This window comes from Chroicocephalus ridibundus, chromosome 22, assembly GCF_963924245.1.
Source record: "Chroicocephalus ridibundus chromosome 22, bChrRid1.1, whole genome shotgun sequence".
NCBI lineage: Eukaryota > Metazoa > Chordata > Aves > Charadriiformes > Laridae > Chroicocephalus > Chroicocephalus ridibundus.
In genome coordinates this window covers 5063198-5083233 of record NC_086305.1, presented here as the reverse complement: position 1 = coordinate 5083233, position 20036 = coordinate 5063198, and the positions used below count along the sequence as shown (strand labels likewise).

At 47.0% G+C, this 20036-nt stretch overlaps 1 protein-coding gene and 1 long non-coding RNA gene across 5 annotated transcripts; one reads left to right on the top strand and one right to left on the bottom strand.

Annotated features, from left to right (window-relative positions):
* The first annotated feature begins 309 nt into the window (after window positions 1-309).
* Window positions 310-19037, top strand: ATCAY (ATCAY kinesin light chain interacting caytaxin). 4 transcript variants are annotated; one of them, XR_010073930.1, is made up of 14 exons: window positions 310-832; window positions 2690-2819; window positions 7477-7541; window positions 7915-8136; window positions 8931-9116; window positions 9792-9894; window positions 10416-10547; window positions 10957-11043; window positions 11538-11636; window positions 11901-11936; window positions 12807-12842; window positions 13406-13489; window positions 13609-13641; window positions 14214-19037. XR_010073930.1 is itself a non-coding variant. In XM_063358032.1 (13 exons), exons 2-13 carry the CDS (start codon window positions 2743-2745, stop codon window positions 14221-14223), a joined length of 1086 nt encoding a protein of 361 aa, XP_063214102.1. In that variant the 5' UTR covers window positions 311-832; window positions 2690-2742; the 3' UTR covers window positions 14224-19037. The 4 variants fall into 4 exon arrangements, 2 of the variants coding, with proteins under 2 accessions (XP_063214102.1, XP_063214101.1); XM_063358032.1 differs by lacking the exon at window positions 13406-13489 and having other exon boundaries at window positions 311-832; XM_063358031.1 differs by lacking the exon at window positions 13406-13489 and having other exon boundaries at window positions 312-832; window positions 13606-13641.
* Window positions 831-2489, bottom strand: LOC134526290 (uncharacterized). The gene is made up of 3 exons (XR_010073932.1): window positions 2274-2489; window positions 2006-2203; window positions 831-1031 (listed from the first exon to the last, which is right to left on the bottom strand). It is a non-coding gene; the product is annotated as an uncharacterized LOC134526290 (long non-coding RNA).
* Window positions 19038-20036: the final 999 nt, after the last annotated feature.

Below are 20036 nucleotides of genomic sequence, written 5' to 3'. Positions count from 1 at the left end.
ACCATCTGTCAGGTCTGTCTGTACAGCTCCTGGCACCAGAAGTGAGTCCGGTGCCTGAGATTTAGCTACAAATCACCTTTGCATGTGCAAGGCAAGATAGACCATTAAATCCTGCATCCTACCACATGCTGATGCCAGCTTTTACTTTCTCAGTGAATAATGTGCTGTATTAAAAAGCCCTCCCCTTCCCACCCACCCCTCCCCAGCTCCCACGCCTCCTCTAGGACCACATCCTGCTGGATGATGGGCAACCCTCGCTCCCATTGAAAGCAGCAAGGAGACAGTGTGCTCAGCCCCTGGCAGCATCATTCATCCGGAGGAAGAGTGTAGGGAGATATTTGGTACCTCGCAGCCAATTGGAAGAGAGGTGACACTGCCAGGGGGGTGCTTCCAGCTCCTCTCTCCACCCATCCTCCATAACACCCCTCTCCCTGTCACCACCACCACCGCCATCCTCCTCACACACAAAAAGCAGTGCAATTAGCTGACTTAAGAGAGCTGAGGCTTAGCAAGCTGCAAGCGGAAAATAACAATAAAATACCTTGGAGAGGAGGGAGGCAGCAGAGGAAGCAGCAGCCATGGAAGAATACAAATAACTGCCCTCAATTCCCCCCTCCCCGCCCCCGCCCAACAAAATCCAAATCACAAAGCAACGACCGCTGTAAGAAAGGCCGACCTAGATGCATCCCCACACTCCTCCGCTGAGAGAGCCGCACACGTCTGCATCTGGATACAGGCGCTGGACCTCCTGAGCAGCCTGTCTCCGTCGGGAGGAATGCCTAGCTGGGATACAGGCAGCATCCTCTTTGTTCCTCATTAGCCGCAAGCATCGGTGAGTACAGCATCATCTGGGCTTCTGTACCGCTGGGCAATGCTTGATATTAAGAAATATCAGAGTCCAGTCTAGGATTTGCTTCAACATCTTTCCTTTCTCTTCCTCCCTCCATGATGCCTTTGGGAAAGCAGATGACAGCAGTGGGGAGGAGGGAAGGACGGTGGGATGTCTCTGAGCCCCAAGGTATCTCCTTTGCCTGCACGTAGGGAAATCAAAAATGGGGACATGTGTGACTGTGTCATGGCCATCGCATGCAGCCAGGCATGGGGGTGAGGACAGAATACATAATGTCTGTGCCGGGAGGAAAGGCTGAGAGACACTGGGCAGGGAGAGAGCCCTGCGATGCTCGCAGCCAGCTCTTTGCTCTGATTCCTGTCTCTGGCAGCGCCCCTAATAAAGACCGATGATGGATTTACTCAGGCCCTACATAGCTTCATTCCTTTAAAGCAGATACACAGATTTATCTCCCTCCAGATCATCACCAGCGACACCCTCTGTAAATACAAGCCTCCAAGGGAAACAGAAAAGGCCCTGGCTCTCTAGAAAAGCCTTACAGCGATGGGTCAAACTCCGCCAGATGCTGATTTTCCTGGCACCAGGGGACAGACAGACTAGCCCCATCCACTTGGGAAATCACCTGTCCTAAAAAATCCCATATCCTAAAACTAAAAATGTTACTGCCGGTGCCTGGGTACTTTCGTAGTGTAAAGACTGAGCTCAGGAAGAACACTCAAAGCTGTCCTCCAGTTTATGAGTTACTGCATGTGCCCAACATATGAGCTGATGTCACTTGAACATTTTCTGTATAAGGACTCACTCTGTCCCCTCCGGGCTCAGGTGCTGCTAAACTTGGCCGCAGCAGCATCCAGCTGAGAGCAGCGTATCTGCTCTCTCTGACCACAGCTGGTCCTGCAAGGACTGGTCCTGAGCTCTCAGCCAGATTCTGTTAGGATTTGCAGGTGCGGTCCCTGGGAAATAGCTACAAAGGTCTCATTTTTTCTGGCTGGCAGCATAGGAACCATCTAATGAAGACAAAATAACATACACAGACCTAAGGGCCCCTCGCGCTGCTGGGGCGTTAGTATGAGTGAGAACAAGGGTCGTTGGATCTGAATTTCTCCTGTTCATACCAGTGCAGGAGAAAACCCAGACTGGGAACAGCACACCCACCTTGCCTCCATTTGATGTGCTCCAGCTTTTTGGCATCTGCATTTCCTTTTGGCAAGGCAGAGACAAGAATTCTTCAGGGGTGTGGAAGGACATTCAGCATCCCTGTGGAGGCCTCCTCACCCTCCTCCCTTTCTCTCTGGGTGGGGGGACAAGCATGGGGATGGAGCACAGACCAGGCAGCAGCAGGCAGGAATTTCTCTGCAAAACCAAAGCCATTAACTTCTGTCCAGACCAGCAAAATGGAAACTGGTGCTACTGCCAAACCAACCTGAAACCAGCCTGGGAGGAGCTCGCTCTTCTCTTCCCTTTCAGCCGCATTTCATTTCCCTCGGCAGAGGTGCTTGTTTATGTTGAGATTAGTATTGCAAGAGAAGTAGCAAGGGAAAAACGGGTGGGCATCAGCTGAGACAGTGCTAATCCTCAGGGACAAGAGCTAAGGTCACAGCAGAGCAGAGATATACCTGTTGCTTTGATCCAGGGCGAACCTCACCTCCTCTTTCTTGTCCAAAGCATGACAAGTGGCCACAAAACCCCACGTCCTTGCCTTCTTCCTTTTGCAAAAACAAGCAGCTATCATGCTGCTTCTCTGTGGAGCGCAGCATGGACATACCTGCTCTGAACAATTCAGATTAAATATTTCCCGGTAGCAATGCTCAATGCCAACCTCTGCCTTCCACCTTCCAGCCTGAGCCCTTCCTCAAGGGAACTACTGCACAGCCAGACCCTGTCCAAGCACGATGGGAACCACAGAAGCCACTTTGCGGATGGAAAACGTGGATGTGAAGGAGGAGTGGCAAGATGAGGACTTCCCCAGGTTTGTTCCCTGCAAAAAAGCCAGGGAGAATTTTATTTCTTCCCATAAGAAACCAATAGGGCATGGAGCATGCAGGTCCCTCCCACCAGCCCCAGAGGCAACAGGAGTCTTAACTCCAACAGGGCAATTCTGGCCAGAGAAAACAGCTTTTGTAGCAAGGCTGCCCTCAATGCTTAAAATTTTTTTGGCTGGCTTTTGGCAGCCCCCCATGAGCATGCAAGGAGAGGGTAAGGAGCAGGGTGAGGAGGACAGGGAGATTAGCATGGATGGATGCATATGGGGATGGATGGATGGATGGATGGATGGATGGATGGATGGATGGATGGATGGATGGATGGATGTCCAAATCAAGCAGTGTCTCCCCAAACAGAGCATCTCTCTTATCTGGAGCCCCTCTGCTGTGAGGACAGGCTGAGAGAGCTGGGGGGGTTCAGCCTGGAGAAGAGAAGGCTCCGGGGAGACCTTCCAGCCCCTTCCAGGCCCTAAAGGGGCTCCAGGAAAGATGGGGAGGGACTCTGGAGCAGGGAGGGGAGCCATGGGATGAGGGGGAATGGTTTTAAACTGAAAGAGGGGAGATTGAGATGAGATCTTGGGAAGAAATTGTTTGGTGTGAGGGCTGTGACCCCCTGGCCCAGGTTGCCCAGAGAAGCTGTGGCTGCCCCATCCCTGGAGGGGTTCAAGGCCAGGTTGGCCGGGGCTTGGAGCAGCCTGGGCTGGGGGGAGGTGTCCCTGCCCAGGGCAGGGGGTGGCACTGGGTGGCCTTTTAGGTCCCTTCCCACCCAAACCACTCTGTGATTCTATGAATCAGAGCAATGCTGCTTTGCCAGGAATTTGCCACAGAAAGCAGAGTCGTTGGGATACAGTGACCGCTGGCACTGACATGCAGAATCTGAATGGTTGCAAACCTTGTAGGAAATGACGTGTGGGTGACAGAAGGTGCTGAAGTCACAGCTTTCACCTTCACAGACACTTAATTAACTGCACAGAATGCCAAAAAAAAAAAACAAAACTCCCTGTAAGCTCAATGTGCGCTGAACTCCCTGCATCCCCCCCCCGAGCGTTGCCCCACACACCCAGTGCCCGTGGCCCACAGTTCACTGGGGCACATGCAGCATCGCCAACACCAAGCCTTGCTGCTGCTGGGGTCTGGGCTGCTGAGGGGCTTTTCAGGGCTGTCTCGCTCTGTCCCAGCTGCAGCTGAATTCCCCCGAGCAGCCCACAGAGCCCCTGTATTCACAGACAGTGGGGCAGTGTGCTGTGCGGGTGGGCATGCAGGGATCCCGCCGTGTGAGAAAGGGTCTCCTGTTTCCCTTGGCACCGGCAGATGAGCTTAGCTCTGTTTAGCGCGGCTCCAGCTGCATCGTTAAACTAAGCACCTCTGTCTGCCGGCCCAGCACCCGCTCACAGGACACGGCTTGTGCTTCCGCTGGCCCCAAAGGTGGGCTCAGCCAAGCCCTTGAGACTCTAGGATGGATTTTTCTTTCCTCTGAGAGCAGAGCTGGGCAGAGATTTGGGCTCATGGACCTTTGCCAACCTAAGGCCCCCCCCAGAGTGCTGTGATGACAAGCTTTTAATTGAGTAGGTAGGAAAGCGGGGTAGAGAAAGGAAAGTGGGGTAGGAAAAGGGAAGAGTTGACACAAGGGTCCCTAGAAAATCTGGGGACAAAGCTGTTCTCGTTCCTGGACACCAATGCACTAACCCACACTGTCACCTTGGAGCAGGAGCTGCCAGACACCGTTTCACACTTACCATGCAAGCAGCAAACTTACCCCAGGCACAGCCAAGCCTTCAAGGGGCATTTCTTCCGCAGAGCCCTCAGCACCACCCAACACGGGCATCATCACTCCTGCCTGGAAAACGAAGCGCAGGGAGAGGCAAAGGGATGTGACCATGGCTGGGCGGCAGGCCGGTGGCAGGGACAAGGCCAGAGCCCTACAAACAAGCTCCCCAGCCTGCTGATAGGCCGCTACAGAGGGATTAAATCAGGAATGATGCAGGTGAAATAGAGCTCGAACAGCCACTAGACAAGCTAGCTGAGTTTAACTAGCATTAAAAATAAATAAATAATAATTTTCAAGACACTTCCCCCTAGAAGCATTAAAATAATAGGGCAGAAGCTGCTGCATGTGGGACAGTAGCTCTCTAGCAGACGGTTTGCTGCATAGCTATTTTTGCTTAGCTGTGATTAACCAATCTTGCCACAAAAAAACCTATATCCTAGACAAAGATCTGGGCTGGGGGAACTGAATTCAGCTGCTCATTAAGGACGCCAGGCGAGATTCCCATCCCTCCCCGAGAAGCTGATCTGCAGAACAAGCTCCTGCCTTGCAGGCTGCAAAGGTGCAATGGCAAGGCACCGAGCGAGCGGAGAGGAAAGGGTGTCCCCCCCCTCCTGCTGCTCCCCGAAGGTTCAGCCTCCTGCTGCCAGTCTGTCTCAGCTGCTTGTGCAAGTGCTGTCCTGCCATGATGCTGTAGCCGTGCCGCGGGGCGGATGCAGGAGCATGCTCACTCCATCACGCATCCATCGGATCAGGGGCGGTGAAGGCTCGGGCCGGTTGGGGCCCAAGAGAAGGTGCTTCTAGAGGGAAGCTGGGCAGCACGCTGTCAGCGGAGAGCAAAATGGTGGCACCCGACCCTTAGAAAAGCTGCTTCATTCAGAAAATTTGGCATCTGGGGCTAGCTGTATTTGGGAAGGAAGATTTACACGGGAGACTGGGAGGTAGTGATTCAAGCATCCTTTGGGAAGGTAAGAAAGCTCTTTTCTTCACCCCTGATTTTTGAATTGCTTTTCTTAAATGAATCCCAGCATCAGAGAGCAGAGTGCCTGACTGCAGCACGTACTCGGTACAGCTGGGCCTTTCTCCCCCCCCCTCCTTTTGCTGCTGTATCACCAAGTTGTGCCAGGCGCCAGCTCACAGTCAGATAAACAACCAGCCAGGCCCCGTGCACGACAAAAGCAGAAGGGAGGAGGAGAAGATGAAGGGGGGCAGAGGGATCTTTCTGACTGCTCAGGAATATCATGGCAGCCCCCAGGGTCCGTGTGCTGCACAAGCGAGCAAGGAGCAAGCGCCTTTGATCAGGTCTCCAACTCTCATAAATATACAACAACCAGCTATGAGAGGATTATCCCTTAATCTAAATATTTATAGGGTTTAATTTGGCTGGTGGCTCTGGTGTCATGACAGCACGAAGAGGAGCCTTTGTAGGGCAGAGCTAGGCTGCATCCTCCTGCGGACTCGGAGGTACCAATCCCCATCATCTCCCTCCCTGCCATCGCTGGACTGTAAGGCCAGCAGCCCCTGGAGACCAGCCCCATCCCCATTCTTACAGCACTGCCTTAAAACTGGTGGGTTTTCCCCCACATTTCACTCAAGGACTGTCCCAGCACCCAGGATTTTACACCTGGAGGCATGAGCTCTTCCCTCTGTTTAGGGGGAGCTTCCAGCAAGGGGCAGATGAAATAAGGATGGTCCCTTTTAAATGGATCTTCGACACTGTGAACATCGTGGGGTCGGTGGGGTTGGTGGGGTTGGTGCTGCGCAAGAAGTTTCAAACCCAGCTAATGCCAGAGGACAGGAACGAGTCCCAACACAAATTAAGGGGAAAAGTGTCCAGAAAGTGTCCAGCTCAGGGTGGGCAGTGTGCTGCTCAGCCACCAGCTAGGGTTCCTCACCGCAGTACTGGGAGCCAGCTTCTGACTTCACTTACCCCAGTAATGAGATTTGGCATTAGTATGAAACGCAACATTTAAATCAATTGATGCTTCCAGCCTCTGGCTGGAGCTGTGGTCATTTATACCAAGAGAGTGCAGGAGCCAAACACAAGAAGCTGCAAATCCTGACCTCTGCCATCAAGCCCCAGGAGGGGAGCAGTGGGTCAGCCTTTGGCTCCGAATTATGCGTTTGAGTGCTGGTGCCTGGATCTTAGCTCAGAATGAATCTGCTTCCAAACATCAGCAGGGTTTGGGTATCACCGTCAGCTTTTCTCACATGAGGGCTGAGGTGGGGATGGGATGACAATTCTGGGATCACCCTAAGGTTTGATCCTTGCCTTGGACACCGACTGCCTTAGAACAAAGTCACTCTAGACCAAGGACCAGCTGCCTCCCGGGAGAGGTGCTTGTGGCAGGCGCTTTGGATAAAGTTCTGCTCTGCTGCAGCCAGGGCCTGAGGCAGTAGGCAACTGCAGAAGATGGTCCCTGGTACCCTTGATGAGGAACTCTAGAGCTTGGCACTGCCTGTCGAACTTCTGACAGAGATAAAAATGGGGATAATATGAGAAACTGAGGATGTTACCAGGCTCTTCTGGGGACAGGATTTGCTCCCGTGTCCCTGGATGGATTTTCCAGCCTCTTGGCTGAACGGCTGCATGTGGGACGTATCGGGAGGGTAAATGCAGGGATAAGTCTGGAGGTTACTGGGGATTGCACAGTGCTCCAGTAAGAAGGCACAGCTGCTGGGTGGCTCTTGGGCAAATCACCTGAGGGCATCCCTCAGGCTGAGCTCACAGGCAAAAGGGAAAGAGCAGAGCACACATGGGGTTGCATGTTTTTCCCTGATGTCCCCAGTTCTCTCCACTATCTACCATGGAGGGACTTTTTCCTAAATATCACCTGTTATCTCCTGTCTTTCTACCTCCTCATCTTGGCTTCCTGCAGACCCCTGCCAGAAGAGACAGGGATGGAGTCACTGGGCAGCCCTACGGAAGACGAGAATACATCCTGTAAGTACCAGACTGCCTTATCAGGAGTTCAAAGGAAAACAAGCCTATGGGAACGACAGCTTACAGTTAGGGCGATACCCTTGGAGTATCCACAAAAATTCCCATATGGGAGAGGAAACCAGCAGAGATTTGAATTTGCTAATATTTCACAAGAAGCTGGGGGAGGAAATAGGTATCTCCGAAGTGTGGGCACTTTTATCCAGCCATACCTGCAGGCACCCAGTACCTCCCAGCTATGATCCAGCACCCTTCGCTTACAGGACCATAGCCTGAAATAATGACAGCCATAATGAAGCCATAATGAAAGCACCTTGTCTTGCACTAAGGATACAGGATGAGGACAACATGTCAGTTATTTTCCTTTTAACTCCAGCTCCCCCAAATACTTTAAACTTTAATGGGGCACATCGTAAGCGGAAGACACTTGTTGCACCTGAAATCAACATTTCCCTGGACCAGAGTGAAGGCTCCATTCTCTCCGATGACTTCCTGGACACACCAGATGACCTGGACATTAATGTGGACGATATTGAAACTCCTGATGAGACAGATTCCCTCGAATTCCTGGGGAACGGGAATGAACTGGAATGGGAAGGTAAAAGGCTGGTTTGGGGTGAATGTTTGTAGGGGTTGGGGCTTTTATTCAGCCTCATTTTAACCACTTTTGACATCACTCACCACCAGCAGCTGAGTACCAACTTCCTCATCAGTGAAGCACAACACACACAACCAAGCCCCATCTTCCACACATCTGCCCCACCAGGACCCCAGCTATATCCCAGGAGTCTCAAGTGCTGCTATCTCAGCACTTCCATCTGGGGATAGCGTGGGCAGAAGTAGTTCAAGGACTTGCAAACACCAGTCTAGCCATAATTCAGGATCAGGCATAAGGCTGTGGACACACATGCCCTTCCAGCCACCACCCCAGGCTGGAAGGTGCTGCCTGCTCGGCTCTGCCAGTAGAGCTGTCACATGAACATTCAAACATCTTGAATAATGAGGTCTTGGCTAACCTGGCTGATTTTTACTGAGTCGGGCTAAGAAGGACTCATGCAAGCAGCTCCACTAGCAGATCAGAAGACAACCGGCACAGGTGGTACCCTCTTCAACCAGTAGAGATGGATCTGAAGGAGGATCCAGCAAAAAGTCCGGTGCCCGACCTGTGATTGCAGGTACTATAAGCAGCATGAGATGTTAAGCTTATATCTATTACGATCTGGCAATACAGCAAGATTATTGAGACCCACAAACTTACACACATCAAAGCTGCAGATTAAACACAGGTCATCCTCAGTCTGCGGTTGTTGTTTTCTCTTGTTGCACACCAAAGATCTTGCAGAGTTTCTTCGTACATAATATTAAAGGCAGAAATGTTTGTCCCTTTTCCAGATGACACTCCCGTAGCCACAGCCAAGAACATGCCTGGGGACAGTGCAGACCTGTTTGGAGATGGTGGGACAGAAGATGGGAGCGCCACTAACGGACGGCTCTGGAGGACTGTCATCATTGGAGAGCAGGAGCACCGCATTGACCTCCAGATGATCAAACCCTACATGAGAGTGGTGACACACGGAGGTGAGGGAGCGGGACGCCTAATCCTGGCTTGGTGGATTTCTTTCAGTACATCTTTGTCAAGCTGGAAGGCATGCCGTGGCTGATCGTTTTGACTGTCTTTAGGGAAAAATTGCTATTCATTTCATACCACTATGTGGCGGATAAGCACAAAAGCACCCAGCTCACACTAAAAAACATACAGTCATTGTAGCAGTCTTTCAATAAACCAAAGCAGTGATAAAGCTGGCTTTGAGCAAGACTGAATATAGCACGATCCTCAGCCCCGGGCGCAGGCAGCATGGCCAGTGATGAAGGGATTGCAGGTGCTTAATCCCTCTGCAGCTCAGTGCCTGCGATGTCCCTGGAGGCACAGCTAAAGGCCACATCCACAGTTATTGACCATTTCTGAAATCCAAGCAAACCCAAGCAACGACCCAGGGCAAAGCTCTCAGCTCTGGGCTTTGACACACACAAATTCCTTCCCTGAACCCTGGCTACGTGTTGTAACCAAAACCAGGATCAGAGGCAAATCTAATTGTGAAAGAGGGCTGTAAGAGGAGCAAACACTTACCTACAGCTGAACAGAGGCACAAAAACCAGCCCAGGCCCAAATTTGGCAATACATCTTCACTGCTATTTTTCCTTCATCTCCCCCTGGAAAAAGTCACTGATGTTGCCTGTGTCTTTCTTTCCCAGGATACTACGGAGAAGGTCTCAACGCCATCATCGTGTTTGCTGCCTGCTACCTCCCAGACAGTAACCTGGCTGATTACCACTACATCATGGAGAATCTCTTCCTGTAAGTGGCTGGTCAAGGTCTATGAGGGAGAGGGGGGCAAGGAAGGTAACCCGGGCCCTGGGGAAACAGTTTCTGTGCATTCGTTGCATCAGGAACCTCAGCTGGAAGTAGTTTGAATCCAGGCCAAATGTCCCCAGTGTGCAGCTGCAGACGGGAGTGAGCATCACTGGATGAGACACTGTCCGCAGCATTTGCATCCAAGTCCAATAAGTCAAAGCATTCAAACATTCAGTGTTAATTATGCCAGTGATGGACTCACAACCAGGCTAGAGCATACGTACACAATGCTGAACAGCTGGTAGATGCTAGTGCTAGGCAGAAGAACGGTGCAGGGATGTCCATCAGCGTATGCACTATGCTAACAAGCACCAGCAATCCCTGAGAAATACCCCTAGGCATCCTGCAGAGGTGTCAGGAGAATCTGAAACCTATTCCAAGGATAACAGACAGGCACCTGAAGAAAACTCCAGGGACCTTTTTTGAGTCTGATGTCCCCATTGCTTTTGATCACCACTCAACAGGTATGTGATCAGTAGTCTGGAGCTGCTGGTGGCTGAGGACTATATGATCGTGTACCTAAACGGAGCGACGCCCCGGAGGAGGATGCCCGGCCTTGGCTGGCTGAAGAAGTGCTACCAGATGATAGACAGAAGGTGAGAATCCTGTTGGTGTTGCCTCTTCATCCTTCCGTCCTCTCCCCACATCTTTTCCACTGCTTCCCCACGGCCTTCCCCAGCCACCCCTTCTTCCTCACTCTCCACATTCTGTAATTCCTTCCTCTGTCACAGCTTTCTGACTTACTCCAGGCTCTCTTCATCGCCTCTTCTCCCTCCTTCCCTCACAAGCAGCTTCACAGAGATCAGGCTAATGCAGCACCCAAAGCAGTGCTCCTACAGCCCGACGGGTCTGAGCTTAAATAGGGCTCCTGAGGCCATGGGCAGGGCTTTTGTCTGGAGACACCCAGATAAGGCCAGTAATGCTTATTAGTGCCCTGACACGTTACAGGTGAGTTTAAGAAAAGGTACTTTGAATCTGACTTTCTGTCCCATGGCTTTTCCACAGGCTGCGTAAAAACCTCAAAGCATTGATAATCGTTCATCCTTCATGGTTCATCCGGACAGTGCTGGCTATATCCAGACCATTCATCAGGTAAATATAACGTGTTCCCAGACAAAGCTTGTTTTGGAATGGAAATTTAATCTCATGAATCAGTTCTTAAGCTCACCTTTAACTAGTAGTGACCACGGTGAGCCTGTTCGTCATTTGTCCTACATCTCTCTGATACTGCCAAGGACAACTCTAGAGGTGGTTTTAGGAGACACTGTGCTGGTCGGGATCCAGATCAAAGCTTGTCCCACTGGGTAGCACATAAAGACTTACTGGGAAGGGCAGGAATGATGGTCCTCTTTCCCTCCTACAGATATTGAGAGGCGGGGGCAAAGCAAAGTGAGATACAGTAATGTGGCATCTCCCCACTATTTTTAGTCATCAGCATATTAGCACTGGGAGGAGATGGGTACACTCAGACTACAGAGGATACAGAGATGCCGAACTCCTCATTTCCACCAGGAAAATTCTGACTTCCTACAGAGAGAACATCAAAACAAGACCTCAAGCACACACTCTTTCTCTCTCCCTGCCAGTGTGAAGTTTATCAATAAGATCCAGTATGTTCACAGCCTGGAGGAACTGGAGCAACTTATCCCAATGGAACACGTGCAGATTCCAGACTGTGTCTTACAGTGAGTATCAGCGGGACCCTGGGGCACACATAGCTCTAAGGAGGTGCAGGACAAAAATCCTATAGCAGGATATTGTATTGAGTCAAACCCCATGTACTGGAAACACAGAGCCTGGGGCAAACCTTATCTTACTGGTGCCAAGCAGAAGCCTGCACACTGTTCTGGTTTGCAGCTTCTGTCCCCTTCACAGCAAACATTGCATTTTGCTAAAAGTGAACGGTCCTGACTGGGTAAGACGTAAATAACTTTTCCTGTTTGTTGCAGATATGAAGAAGAGCGGATCAAGGCCAGGAAAGAAAGGTAAAATTGATTTTGGGGGGTGATGGAGGGTGGGGTCATTTTCTTGGGATGTTGTTGCTTTCTCTCATCATCACGTGTGTTATAACAAGTCAATTCCGTGCTCCTCCTGCCCTGGTATCCCACACAGACTACACTTATTTTCTACTGATTTTCCCAAAAGAAGCAAAAGCTGCAGGAGGGAGGAGAAGCTTGATTAAAAGGTTATTTATCCTCTTAACCCCATGAGTGCACACATCCTGAACGTGCACTGTGTGTGCTAGCAAAGGTCATCAGAAATCACCCTATGTATAAAAATGGCATATTTTCCCCATATGACCATGCAAATTGACCTTAAAGTGAGAGCTAGAGCTTATTTTAAAAGCTACTTCATTCTGCTAGAGGGTCATAAAGATGGCCATTAGTTTACAGTTTATTTTGTTTCATTTTCTATGCCTGTTCCATCACCGGTGATTCTAGGTAGAAGTGCTGGCAATAATCAGTGATAACAGTTGGCTCTGTTCAAAGCAAAAGGCAATCATGGAGAGAGGAGAGAGCAGCTGGGTCAGCACGAGAGCGATGTGCTAATAACACCTCCTCGTGCTGGGGAACTGAGCGGGAGATGCCAGTTTGGGAGGATTCAGTTCATTAGCTGTTAAAAAGCAAGTCGTCCAGCCCAAATTAGTCAGCGACATCCCTCTAAGGCCAACAGAAGCCTCATGAAAGGATGAGGATTATCAAGGTTGCATATCACAGGGACTAATAGTCATTTCTGATCAGACCTGTAAACTCCCTCTGAGCTCCAGCTATCCCCCTAGAAATGCCTTAGATATGCTACTCTTTCACACTGCTCGCCCCTAGATGGTAGATTTCAAATGCAATTTGTGTTTACAGGGCAGAAGAGAAACAAGACATGGCTGAGAAGGAAAGGTAACTGCTCTTTTTTATTTATCCTTTGCTTACAAAATAGTTTGAACAGTCTCTGGCAAGGAGAATGGCCCTATTGCTTGGTAGCACCCCCAGGAACCAAGCTCTGCTTGCTCAGATGTTTGGACCCAACAGGATATTTCTAAAGTGTTGGGAACTGATAAAACTTCTCCTCTCCCTAACAGCTCCCTGTGCCATCACTTTTGTGGTGTTATTGACCTTCACCTATGTGAATGGATTCCTGACGCTGCTTTTTACCTCTGTAAAGCTAGTGAGCCCATTCGGTCATGGACCAGAGCCAGAGGCACCAGGGAACGTTCTCCTGACATTCAGTTGTAGCATTTGTACGCTGGTGCAATGCAGAGAGCCAAATACTGCTGTCAGGCACAGCTTGGGTGTGCGAAAAGGCAAGATCTGAGGCTGTAACATTAGACGGGAAAGAAAATTCTAGGGAGGTTTGGAAGACGGTCTCAAAATCTTATGCCAGGATAATTTGGCCTGGTTTTGGCTCTGCTTCAGAGTGATATAGCCTCTCTCTTTTTTTTTTTTTTATTATATCTAACTAGCACCCAAGAGGGGACAGTGCATATTTCTGCTGTTCTCTTCCCAGAGAAAAAGGACCTTTGACCAAAATTACCGAGGTCCACTGGGTGAGTCTGAATTGTTCTGAGAAACAAATGGGACCCCAGGGCCAGAATCAATCACAAGAGAGGGTGATTAGTTTGTGGTGGAGATTGACTTATTGTTTTGCTGGTTCTCTTCCAAGCAGGCCTGTGCCCCCAGCAGAGGATCAAGAAACCAGGTTTGATTTGTACCTCGCTCTTTTGTCTGTCTCTATGTGATAGATCCCATTGCGTTTGCAATCCACTAACAGTAAGGCAAGACGGGGTTAGACCCAGGACCTCTTTAGCCCAGCGCCACTCACCTACTGCAAAAGAGGCATCGGCCACTTTGCAGAGGTGGGGACAAAGCCTTCACCCCACCGCCGTGCGGCTGCAGTCGCAACCACAACCACTGGAGCTTCTCCCCATGCACGGACCGGGCACAACTGCAGCTGCCACAGGGGCACTTGAGAAAAGCTGCCCCTCGATAAATGACCTGGTGTTTGCCACATGGTAAAGGCGTGCAGATAGGCTTTCACTGCAGAGCTGCCGTTACCCTGCAGCAACTTTTCACGGTCCTATACACTCGGGAAAAGTCCTTAGGGAAGAATGAACCCCATTAAACCTATGAATGACATTATCTTTGTCCCTGATACACTTTTGGGGAGGATTACAGACAAACTTACTCATATTTTTCGACATAGCAGGAATAACAAAATTTTTACTACAATTCGGTTTCTAAAAATGACCCTGCCTTTCTGTTCCTTCCCAGTATGTCATGAATTGAAGTAGTGGAATGAATGGAGTAGAAGAAGGACGCAGCCTGGCAGTCACCCACGTAAATGACCTTTTGGTATAAGACCTTGTCGCCATCTTATTCCGAGTTCTGTAAGATCACGGAGCCTGCCTCCCCTGTCTCCAAGATGCAAAGTCCTTTAAACTTTTTGAAAGCATTTTACTTTAAAAAAAAAAAAAGAAAGAAAAATCAACAAAAAAACCACAAAACAAAACAAGCCAAGAACAGCACTTTTCAGGACAGGTTCCAGTGTGTTTCAATAACGGTCTGTGGAGAGCTATTAAGTAGTACAAATAGATACCATGTTCCCTTTTAGTAAGTTAAGAGCATCCTGTAGTCCATTAGTCACCAGCCCAGAAAGAGATATATTTTTTGTTTAAATTATAAACCCTGCCCCTAACTTGCTGCTGGCCAGCACTGAGACATTTTGCTTTAAACTGCACACCCAGTTTCCTCCATACAGACATTACAACAGCCGTTGCTCCGGGGATTAAATAACACAGGCAATGAAAAGAGTGCATTTTCGTCCTTTCTATAGCCAGTAGATATTTCTTCCTGAAAATACCAAGTGTCCACCAGTCTAGGCACCTCTTCCAGCCTGGACTGCCTCAGTTAATTCAATGCCTGTTCCTTTTATTAACTCACACTGAACCATTCCTACGAGTAAATGCCATGGGTTTTTCCTGGTTTGTTCTGTCTCAGTTTGTAAGGCATTCAGAATTTGAAAGAGGGTCCCCTATGGCATGGCAGCCTCCACAGAACCTTCTTAGGAGCATCTTCTTATATCAACGCACACTCACCAAAAAGGTCTGGTTTTAAGAAGGAGCCTTACGGACAGGAAAGTTTTTCATGCCTTGTCTTTGTATTGATTTCATGACACCGGACAATCACTCACTATTAATACCTCCTATTGCGGAGAAAAGCTGCTAAATGTTTGAAATTTCCTACTTGCCACCCCTGGGTAACGAGGGCCTCATCTATAATCATACCTGCCTGGGAAAAACCCCAGTGGAGAACGCTGCAGATGTGGAGGCAGGACACTGGATCTGGGTTCAGCTTCTCAGCCAGCCAAGAGATGCAGACGCGGTATGGAGACTCTGAAATTTGTATTTTGGACTCACGAGGATTCTGTGAGAAAAGGAGGGAAGAAAATTTAAGAAACAACTATCTGCCCAAAATCATTTGGAAACTCCCGATTTCAGCAGAGCCACCTTACATAAACTGCCTCAAGTGGATCAGGTAAAACCCCCGGCAGATAACAGCATATGAAGAATTACCTGCATATTTCACCACTTAAGGAATATCGCAAGCCTGGCAAGCCATGGCTATCTGAAATCACCACCGCTTCACTCGGGTCTGACATCCCCTGCAGGACAATTCTGGCAAAGCAAGATTTTCCTCAAGATAGAGATGTCTCCTCTGTATAGATAAAGCTCCTCTTTTTTTTCTTTCAGTGAGTAAAACTGCTACAGGTGAGATCTTTATTTCCCTGAATGCTACAAAAGAGCACCAAATACGCTTTCTAACTTTACTCCTCATTTGAGATAAGTTTTTCTCGAGCACTTCTGTCACGGATGTATTTACCGAAGAGACCTTTGCATGAAAAACAGAGCACTGCATCCACAGCATTAACCCTCGAAGCTGAAGATGGTAAAAACTCCACATTCTGTCTCACCGGCATGTTAATAATAAGCACGAAGCAAGCATCGACCTCCACGGCTTTCTAGAAATGTCATGATGAGCCTGTTATTGGCAAAGTGAATTCTAAACCACAAGGAAAAAATAGCACCTCAGGGTTGTTTTTTTTTTTCTGGAGTTAAGGTTTTATGCCAATATCACCGCCCCAGAAAAGGCATGCTGCCCCCAGCTTCCCAAACAGTCAGCAGACATCTGTTCCAAGACACAAGCAGCAGTGGGAGATTTTCAAACATCAATGCGTTAACCCGATCTGCAAAGCTGGGCATCCTTTTTCACACATGGTCTGTCAGACGGACCAAACACACCCACAGGAACTAACGAAGGACTCTTCTGATCAAATTAATTTTGGCTCAGATTATAAAAAAATCACAAATGTCCTTGTAGTATATGTGAATTCACTGTCTCCCATTGATAATATTTAAACTTAGATTTTTCCTTTGAGACCCTTTTTATGCATTCAGATAAAATATCATCTGCTGTGCTTTCCACAAAAGGATGCCATGCAGTTGGACACTGAAAGGGAAGTTCACAGTTATATAATGAATAAAAATGATAGAAAGTTTAATAATGTTTTAAAAGTACAACTATAGGAACCTTTAATGGATCTGTAGTTACCAAACACTTCAGTGAAAAACGTTCACAACATCATGGAAAACACTGCTGGTATGGAACACATGGAAGATAAACCTGGATTATGTTTAGTCTTGGGACCTGAAGACACAGACTGCTCCCTGATCCTCAGCAGTGACCAGAAGAATGTGGGGTTTGGTTTTTTTTGTTGTTTTGGGGTTTTTTCCAAAGAAAAGACACTGTGTCGACATTTTCAGAAAAACTACAGAATGATCAGACCTGAAGATGAAACTTCATATTTTTTTCAAGCAATTCCTTCAGGGCAAGGTTAAGAGTTCGGCTGTGAAAAGGACAGATTACCAATTTCATTTCAAGATACAAAGGAAGTCATTTGTTTGAATACAAAAGTCAATTTGTAACTTCTTTGAAACAATTTTTCAAAAAGTGCACTTTCTGATAGAGCACTCTAAGAAATATGCACTATATTTTAATTTTTAACAAAATTTTATGAGTGTATAAATTTTATGTTCCTGGATGGATGGATGTCTATATATCTTTTCAACATAGAAAAGAACCTGCAACCCATAATGGATACACTATAGGTAAACGTAAAAAGTGCATTTTTATAGCAACAAAAAAACAGTGTCATTAACTTCTTTCAGACAGTGATGGTAGACGCTACTTGAAACCAAAGTAGCTACAAATTCTGTGATGGAAACACAGAACCACTCAAGTTGGCAGTGTCCCTTTACCAAATACGGAGCAACATGTCGCAGTTTGAGGTTGATAGACCCGTGCAGGCTTCGAACACAACCAGAGCTACGTGCAGCAAGAAACACACCGCCAAAACCGCTGCATTCACCTTTAGAAGACCATTACAAATGGAGATTCACCTCACAACGGTGAGAGACCGACAGTACAGGCAGCCGACGGAGGTTTGGAAGGCTGCAGATACAACTGCATTGGTGGGGAGTTGTCAACCGATGGCTTTACCCCAAGGACTTACCTTGAGCACAATTCAAGCGGTGACAATAGTCCAAACAGAAATCTGAGGTGGCCAAAGCCATGTTACAAAGCTCTTTGCCTGTTCCTTAAAGAGAGCTGCTCTCAAAGCCTGTTTGCCAAAGGGTTCACCAGCTGAGCTCTACATTTCCACTGGAGGCGCAGGTTATGAGAGAAATATGCTATACCAGCAAAAAAAAAAATTAAAAAAAATTAAAAAAAATGTTGCTAGTGAAAGTGCATTTACATTAGAACTTTTGCCAGTATATATACATATGTTTAAAAAATAAAATGAAATAAACTACATCCTTTTAGCAATACTGCTATACTGGTCAATGTTCCAAATGTACACCTGGCCCTGTTTCTGCCTCATAAAAACATCTCGGAAGGATAAATATTTTGACTTATGAATGCAGTGTGTTATATCAAACAGCAGGTATTACCAACAACATTTTTTTGGTTTTGGATTTTACCATTCGTGAGATTTTCTAATGACGAATCCACAGATTGCCACATTTTAGCTGCAGAAAACTTTATTTTACACCCACGATAGGGTATTCACAGAACCCGTGGTATTCTTACTCACAGTCTAATTAATGGCTGAACTTCAACATTCACCCAGCATCAGCCTACAAACAAAAAAATCAGATCCCTTCCGGTACGGTCGATGACAGATTAGGAAATACCTTTCCATCTCTTTGAGGTAGTCACAGGACTTGATCCAGCCTTCAGAAATGCAGGCGCTTGTCCCTGCGTTACGCAGCAACCGTCAGATTCATACAGTTAACCTACTTCGTTTTGGCACATTTAGGAATCCCCCAGATTTGGGACTGTCCAGTAATTTTCATTTTGATTCACAAGACAGACACAGGAAATAAAACTGAGATGCTGCTGTATATTCAAGGTGGATAATTAATACAATTTCTTCTGTACAGTACTGTGTAAATGTGAGTGGATATTTAGAGCATACCTCATTGCAATTTTTCCATCTATTTTTCCAAAGATTATTTGCTTACAGGCGTGCATACACACGTATGAGAAAACCTAAGTGGTAAAGGTTTTAAAAGCAACAGATCCTCTATTTTACATATCAAGGGACGAAAAATAAAAAAACAAAAAAGTTAATGAAATGCTGGTGGCAATAAGCTCAGATTGGCCTGACAGCAGGTGAACCGTACAGGCAAAATTGCTATAAATACAAAAGCACATGTTTTCTCTTTTGTATTTCCATATTTACTGGCAGTCAAAACTACAGCATGCTACTGGTAAAGTGAATTTTAAAAGGTCACCATGACAATATAACATAATCTATCTCAGTTTTTTTTTTTCCTTTGTAGTGGGCCCTTTTAACCCAAACCTACATGTAAAAATGTGTGAACTGTCATTTTTCTAAAGTGTTTGTAATTAGGTGGTTTATGCTAGAAGACATAGATTGCTGTTAAGTATGTATTATTATTTTTGCTTTGTATTATTCCATGAGAATCTGTGGATATTCGATTAAAATGAGACTAATCCTTAAGCAAAAATGCATACCCCTCTTTTTGTCAGTATCTTTTATTTAGACTTTGGCTCCATAAGGAAAATATGATGAAAATTTCTGTTTGGATGCCATTCCCTTGAACAAAGCAAGTCAAAGTTCTCCCTGGCAATTATGATACTGCAAAATGGACCTCTCAGAATGTTTTTACTAAAATAACTTCTATTCTAGCACTATAGCGTATGATCTTTCCAAGTTTCCCTGGGTGTTATGCTTTAGAAAAGAGTCACGGAAAAAATTGCTTCCCTTGGGTTTCTATCAACCTGTACAGAACCACACTTGTCTCAGGTTTTTTAATCTTACATTATCTTTACATATCTTTTTATGCTCAAATTGATAACATGATTGGGAATTAAATTGTCAAAAAAAAGACACACACACACACAAAACTCAACCCAAAGCTGCTTAAACAGAGAAGAAAAAAAAAAAAAAGAAAAAGAAAACAAACAAAACAACCAAGCAAGACCAAACCCTTATAAAGAAGTATTTACAGGAAAATGCCTGAGATGACTAATTTGAGTGGGCTTTAGACAGATTATTAACATATTTCAATTAATGAATTGGAAGTATGAATACATACAAGCCTAATCCTATAACAAGCATTACTGCATTGATGCTGTGAAATAACTTATTCAGGAAACGCGTGTTTGTTTGAATGAGAATATATACATACAGCTACACTTTTGCTGTATGAAAGAAGATTTTTTTCTGTGATTTTATTTTCACCAAAAAACTTCTACCCCAATCACATTAGCATTGACAACATTGTTTTTTCTGCTCATCCTCCCTGATTTTTTGTTAAATTTATATACAAAAGTTTGTAGAAGGAATTGCAATGCTGTAACTCAAATATTAAATTTGTGTGGACAATAAAAATGTAGGAACCTGTTGCTCCAGGGGTCTAACAGCAGGATGCTGCTAACCTCAGGCAGCGTACTATAAAATCCTGTAGCGACTTGCTTTTGCAGCGCCTCGGATGTAGGTGATGAGTG

Bases quoted from the DNA above. Each gene is read 5' to 3' on its own strand.
- ATCAY (XM_063358031.1), top strand. From the start codon at position 2,743: ATGGGAACCACAGAAGCCACTTTGCGGATGGAAAACGTGGATGTGAAG. The intron at 2,820-7,476 runs GTTTGTTCCCTG...GGCTTCCTGCAG, and splicing joins CAAGATGAGGACTTCCCCAG to ACCCCTGCCAGAAGAGACAG. The intron at 11,937-12,806 runs GTAAAATTGATT...TTGTGTTTACAG, and splicing joins ATCAAGGCCAGGAAAGAAAG to GGCAGAAGAGAAACAAGACA.